A 7,278-nucleotide genomic window follows, 5' to 3' on the forward strand; every position below is an offset into this window, starting at 1 on the left:
GCTCTATACAGTCAGCAAAAACAAGACCAGGAGCTGACTGTGGCTCAGACCATGAACTCCTTATTGCCAAATTCAGACTGAAATTGAAGAAAGTAGGGGAAACCACTAGACCATTCAGGTATGACCTAAATCAAATCCCTTATGATTATACAGTGGAAGTGAGAAATAGATTTAAGGGCCTAGATCTGATACATAGAGTGCCTGATGAACTATGGACTGAGGTTCGTGACATTGTACAAGAGACAGGGATCAAGACCATTCCTATAGAAAAGAAATGCAACAAAGCAAAATGGCTGTCTGGGGAGGCCTTACAAATAGCTGTGAACAGAAGAGTAGCAAAAAGCAAAGGAGAAAAGGAAAGATATAAACATCTGAATGCAGAGTTCCAAAGAACAGCAAGGAGAGATAAGAAAGCGTCCCTCAGTGATCAGTGCAAAGAAATAGAGGAAAACAACAGACTGGAAAAGACTAGGGATCTCTTCAACAAAATCAGAGATACCAAAGGAACATTTCATGCAAAGATGAGCTCGTTAAAGGACAGAAATGGTATGGACCGAACAGAAGCAGAAGATATTAAGAAGAGATGGCAAGAATACACAGAAGAAGTGTACAAAAAAGATCTTTATGACCCAGATAATCATGATGGCGTGATCACTGACCTAGAGCCAGACATCCTGGAATGTGAAGTCAAGTGGGCCTTAGAAAGCCTCACTACGAACAAAGCTAGTGGAGGTGATGGAATTCCAGTTGAGCTATTCCAAATCCTGAAAGATGATGCTGTGAAAGTGCTGCACTCCATATGCCAGCAAATTTGGAAAACTCAGCCGTGGCCACAGGACTGGAAAAGATCAGCTTTCATTCCAATCCCAAAGAAAGGCAATGCCAAAGAATGCTCAAACTACCGCACAATTGCACTCATCTCACACGCTAGTAAAGTAATGCTCAAAATTCTCCAAGCCAGGCTTCAACAATATGCAAACTGTGAAATTCCTGATGTTCAAGCTGGTTTTAGAAATGGCAGAGGAACCAGAGATCAAATTGCCAACATCCGCTGGATCATAGAAAAAGCAAGAGAGTTCCAGAAAAACATCTAATTCTGCTTTATTGACTATGCCAAAGCCTTTGACTGTGTAGATCACAATAAACTGTGGAAAATTCTGAAAGAGATGGGAATACCAGACCACCTGACCTGCCTCTTGAGAAATCTGTATGCAGGTCAGGAAGCAACAGTTAGAACTGGACATGGAACAACAGACTGGTTCCAAATAGGAAAAGGAGTTCGTCAAGGCTGTATATTGTCACCCTGCTTATTTAACTTATATGCAGAGTACATCATGAGGAACGCTGGACTGGAAGAAACATAAACTGGAATCAATATTGCCAGGAGAAATATCAATAACCTCAGATATGCAGATGACACCACCCTTATGGCAGAAAGTGAAGAGGAACTAAAAAGCCTCTTGATGAAAGTGAAAGAGGAGAGTGAAAAAATTGCCTTAAAGCTCAACATGCAGAAAACGAAGATCATGGCATCCGGTCCCACCGCTTCATGGGAAATAGATGGGGAAACAGTGGAAACAGTGTCAGACTTTATTTTTCTGGGCTCCAAAATCACTGCAGATGGTGACTGCAGCCATGAAATGAAAAGACACTTACTCCTTGGAAGGAAAGTTATGACCAACCTAGATAGCATATTCAAAAGCAGAGACATTACTTTGCCAACAAAGGTTCGTCTAGTCAAGGCTATGGTTTTTCCTGTGGTCATGTATGGATGTGAGAGTTGGACTGTGAAGAAGGCTGAGCGCCAAAGAATTGATGCTTTTGAACTGTGGTGTTGGAGAAGACTCTTGAGAGTCCCTTGGACTGCAAGGAGATCCAACCAGTCCATTCTGAAGGAGATCAGCCCTGGGATTTCTTTGGAAGGAATTATGTTCAAGCTGAAACTCCAGTACTTTGGCCACGTCGTGCGAAGAGTTGACTCATTGGAAAAGACTCTGATGCTGGGAGGGATTGGGGGCAGGAGGCGAAGGGGACGACAGAGGATGAGATGGCTGGATGGCATCACAGACTCGATGGACGTGATTCTGAGTGAACTCCGGGAGTTGGTGATGGACAGGAAGGCCTGGCGTGCTGCGATTCATGGGGTCGCAAAGAGTCAGACATGACTGAGCAACTGATCTGATCTGATCTAGTACACAAGTCCTTTTCATAGAGACCACTAACTTGACAAGCTCCATCATATATGATCATTATTTTGGGATTACTGAACCTATAACTATTGTTAGATACCTGCAAGATATATGTAGTTCTATAATCAGATAATTTGTTCTAAGTATAATATTATAAATTCATTATGAAATTTTAATACATAAACATTTTATTTATAAATATGAGGATGTCTTTTCTTTTTTACCTTTATTTGCCACTTCATGATTGGTTTATCACTCATTATATCTATGGTACTAGACTGCTGAACATCAGCGGGCAACTGACAATCAACAGTCCTGCTGTTTTGAAAAACAGTGTATGTGTAGAGGGCCTCTTCAAGGACCCATTTACTGCTATTAAACTGAAAGCGTAATGAAAAATCAATTAACCTCTGTTAGATCATGGAAATGCTTTGCCAGTGAGTTGCATATAACCAAAATATAAATTTTAAAATATATGCCTGGTATAATGGAATGCATAATGAAGAAATAAAACTGACATTGACAGTTTTATTCAGAATACATATGCATCCTAATTTGATATAAATTGCTTTTAATGACTCACACACTTCTTGTGGGTTCAAATCAAATAACTTACCAATATTAGCCATAAATAATGGATCCCAAGTAATGACTTTTGTAGCAAGAAGAAACATTTTTGACTATGTAGTTGATACATAGCAGACTGGTTTTCTACCCAGAAAATCCTTCACTTCTCTTGATCCCATCTTCTACTTGAAACCGCCCTTTCTGCCTCCATATACATGGTTTTCAAAGGGCTTCTCATTTTCTTACATGACCCACCTCCCTTGACTACATCTGACTGGTCCATAGGTGGACCAAAGCTATGCCAATGCTTATTTCAGATGTTTTAACTTCGTACCATAGAGGATGTTAAGCCAGCCTGGAGGCTTGAGTTACAAGATAAAAAGCTATGGAGCTGTTGATGGCCATGTTTATCACTCTTGGAGAAAGGTAATACCTAGTGAAAGGGAAAAATGAAGCTCACAAACAGAGACAAGCAGGACCATGACAGATACACACACACATACAAATGCAGACAAACTGAGTCTTCATGGTGTTTAAGTCCCAAGTTTAATTCTTTTTTTCCTGAGAATTCAGCAGTCAGGTTCCTATTGGGGTTTTGTGAAAAATGCATTTTCCTCATAATACCATTTTGCTCAAGCTAGTTCAATTTATGTAACTTAAAACTAAATATATTCTAACCAATTCACCACATTTAATAACTCAACGTCATATCATACTTAAACTTTAAATACTATTTTTCAGTATTGAATTGCATTGGTATCTAAAGAAGTAAAGCAAGAATAACATTCTGGCTACATAACAACACAGAAAAAGGATATATTTTATTACTAAAATTTAGGTTCAGATATTTAAAAAGTTTATGCCTTGGAATGTTTTTAAGGGCTCAGAAATAGGAGTATACTGATGTTTCAATATTACAGGTCAGCAGGAAAAAAAAAGCAAGAACATACTAGTCTATGGCTAGCAGAAGCTATCTTGCTGAAAGAGTGAGCCCCGTAACACATCTCCATGTTTAAGGGACTGTGTACAGGCTGGCCTAGCAGATAAATCAGTGGTTCCCTTCCAGCAGAGGCGGATGACAACAATCATCAGAGGGTAGTCATGATATTGACACTTAGATGGATGTATGGACTCTTGTTTTGGTTTTGGGTGTTGAAACAAGACTCCAGGCAATGACCAGGAATACAGGGGTTATTTCCACTCTTCTGTTTAGAAAGCCTACTCCAAATGAAGAATAAACAGGGTTCTCTTTCTTTTCCATTCAACAGTATTTTGTGAGTATCTGAATGGAATCCCTAGTGGCTCAGACAGTAAGGAGTCTGCCTGAATGCAGGAGACCTGGGTTCAATCCCCGGGGAAGGGAATGGCAACCTACTCCAGTATTCTTGCCTGGAAAATCCCATGGACCAAGGAGCCTGGTGGGCTACAGTCCATAGAGTCACAAAGAGTCAGACACAACTAAGTGACTAACACTCACTTTCTTTCATACGGAATGAGAATATTCTAAAAGAAAGAGACCACAGAGGAAAGAAAAACAAAATACTTTCTTATTGTTATAACCAAGATTCAAATAAGGTGTAATGAGAGAAAGAAGCCGCTAAGTCTAACTAGCGTGGTCAAGGAAGGCTTCAAAAAAGGAACAGCACTTCTCTTGAAAGTGAAAAAGGAGACTGCCTTTTGGATACTGGGAGCAGAAATAAATGAGTGCAATTTAGGAAGCCTGGAGGGGGATACCATGTGAAAAAAACAGTAATGCAGGAAAAAGCATGGGATTTTCCTAGAGTACAGGAGTTCACACCTGGAAAAACAGACAATAGCTGGATCATGAAGGGTCATTTGTTTCTAGGATAGCAACTTAAGTTTAATCCTATCAGTAAGTGACGGGATTCTTAATTCTGGATCACTTAAGTGATCCAGTTCTTAAAAATTGGATTCTGTAAAGTCCTAGATGCTTTTAGGGTGAATGAAGAAAATGACTGGGTGGATGGAGCTCTAGACAAAAACTTGTTAAAAATGACTACTGCAAAAGTAAAAAAGAACATCTGTATTATGCTACCATTCATAGGAAAAAAGAAATTTACATTCTCCTCTGTGCAAAAGAAATACAATAAGAATAAACTAAAAAAACAATGGATACTTTTGGAAAATGGATGGGAACAGGATGGAAAGAAGGAGCAATGGGGAGAGGAACACAGGGATGAGAAGAAAGTGACATTTCTCTGCAGTGTATACCTTTTGTATGGCATCAACTATTAGAACCATGATAATATATCACATACCTTCCAAATAAGTATATAACTAAAATCAACCAGAGTGTGAAGAAAATTCAAAGTGGAATACAAATACTATAAAAAGAAATCCAACAGTATTACAAATAAAATACATAAACATTCTAAACAGTGTGAGAAAGAAAATAGTTAATGTATGTAATTTTGATTCTTGTTAATGAATATATATATATATTTTTCTATAGTTCTGTATAGAGTTAGAGAATTCCACAGTATACTCTTTATCAGATATTTGGAGGAGGGAAGTAGTATGAGAAGTATCACAGTAAAAAGTATATCTGAAAGAACAAAATGTACTTTCCAAGAGAATAAAAACCTATAAAATTCTCTCATCAGATCACTTAATTGGAGTGTGATGATCACATTTGATGTGATGTGATATGATGTGATGATAACATGTGGTTTATTCTGCCAAGAACAATATAATGACAACTTTCGTGAGCAACACTAAAGTGAATGAAATAATATATATTACATTTTCTATTACATGTCCTATTATTTCACTGAGGTTAAAATATTTCATGGCTCATTTGGAAAGGCTCTACTCAAAATCTTGCAATAAGCATAACTCTTACGTATAACTATTTGACAAAGACACATACAAAACTTATTTCCTCCTTAAATTCTCAATCTCAGAATGAATTGAGAGAAAAGTAAAAAAAAATGCTAAATTATGTTTTACTATTGTAAGCTTCTAGCTTACCCAACATAATAAGTACTTTCTAAATTTAAAATGCTCCTTAAAATTCCACAAATAAAAGGAAGATCATATAAATATCATCAAAAATAAAGTATAATTTGATGCACTAATATTAAAACTGAGTGACCATGTCTGTCTTATGTGGCTTCAAGAAAGAAAAACACTTTTTTTTTTGCAATTTTCCCATATGAAATCCATATTAAGGGAAATATAAAGGATGAGCACAATTATTCCTAACTTTTTGGTTTGCAAAAGGGGAATTGTTCATATCTCTAAATCCTGTAATTTAAACAAAGTGTCTTCGATTAAAATGACCTCCATTCTTTGTGTTTTTACATTTCAATAAAGACGCTGATATCATTTGATATTATTTTAATTTTTTATTGAGACTGAAATAGTGAGCTAATGCCTCAATAAAAATGATAAAAAACAGGAGAAGCTTTATGGTTAAGCAACTTAACAGTTTTCCTGTTCAGCTCTCTGAGGATATGACATCCTTTGAGATTATGTTGCTAATTGATACTCCAAACTAAAGAAAATTAACCTGAATAACTCATGAACTTAATTGTTTTTGACATTATAATTAACATACCTTCAGTTTAGTAACTTCACATTTAATTGAAGGTGATTCTTTGAAGCCTTGACCAAAAACTCTCACCATCACACAGTTATATTTTCAAATATTACAGAATCCAGCATTCTCAAGTTCTATAATCTCAGGAACCTTGTCTTCAGAAAAAAATGATTAAAAAAATAGAACATATTTTCTTTAACTCCAGAAAAAATTATTTTCAAGGCCAAAATTAAAAGCATATGTAAAATAATACTTTAAAGTCTATCCCCAATATTATTTAGCACATTAATTAAACAGTTACATGTTAACAGTAATCTAGTATTAAAAGAAGTACTACCTACTATTCAGCCAATAGAAATAGCATTACAGATATTATCAGTGTCCAATTATACAGGTTTAATTAATATTTTAATAATATTTGATACCAAATAATACAAGTATTAACAAATTACTGCCACCTTGTGTATGTTTTGCTTTTGCCATTTGGTTTATGTCATAGAGACACGTTACAGAAAAAATGCTCTTATAAAAATAGGTTACGAAAAAATGCCCTTGTAATAAGATAATGTATTTAGCAATGCAATGTATTAAATTAAAAAACAATTCTTACATAACTTTTAGGAAAGAATTATCAAATTTTGTGCATGCTGTTGTCCCAGTATTGTTGCTATTTTTATGTATTATTGCTATCGTACTTGATACCATAATCTTAGGTATACTTCTCAGTCGTAGGAGAAAATAATTTATCAGTCAGAGTCAGATGACCTTCTTATGGTATTTCTCTCCTTCTGGTCATGGTAAGATTATTCATTATCTCTATCAGTAAGATCTAGTGGTTAAAATAGATAAATGCATTATCTATTAAAATAGATAAATGCATAAAGTCATTGAATCCTTTAAGAACTGTCAAGATCTACATGAATATAACTTTAAAAGCAATAGGATATAAAAATCCTGCTA

General features: G+C 35.9%; 1 protein-coding gene across 1 annotated transcript in view; it reads right to left on the bottom strand.

The window, feature by feature from the left end:
* VWDE (von Willebrand factor D and EGF domains) overlaps positions 1-7,278 on the bottom strand; it is a 78,001-nt gene that overhangs the window by 31,359 nt on the left and 39,364 nt on the right. The window contains 3 exon segments of the mRNA XM_010862176.1: positions 2,167-2,289; positions 2,414-2,569; positions 6,337-6,471. Of these exon segments, the coding sequence (XP_010860478.1) occupies positions 2,167-2,289; positions 2,414-2,569; positions 6,337-6,471 (414 nt within the window).

Source organism: Bison bison, unplaced genomic scaffold (assembly GCF_000754665.1).
Source record: "Bison bison bison isolate TAMUID 2011002044 unplaced genomic scaffold, Bison_UMD1.0 scf7180017864479, whole genome shotgun sequence".
Lineage (NCBI taxonomy): Eukaryota > Metazoa > Chordata > Mammalia > Artiodactyla > Bovidae > Bison > Bison bison.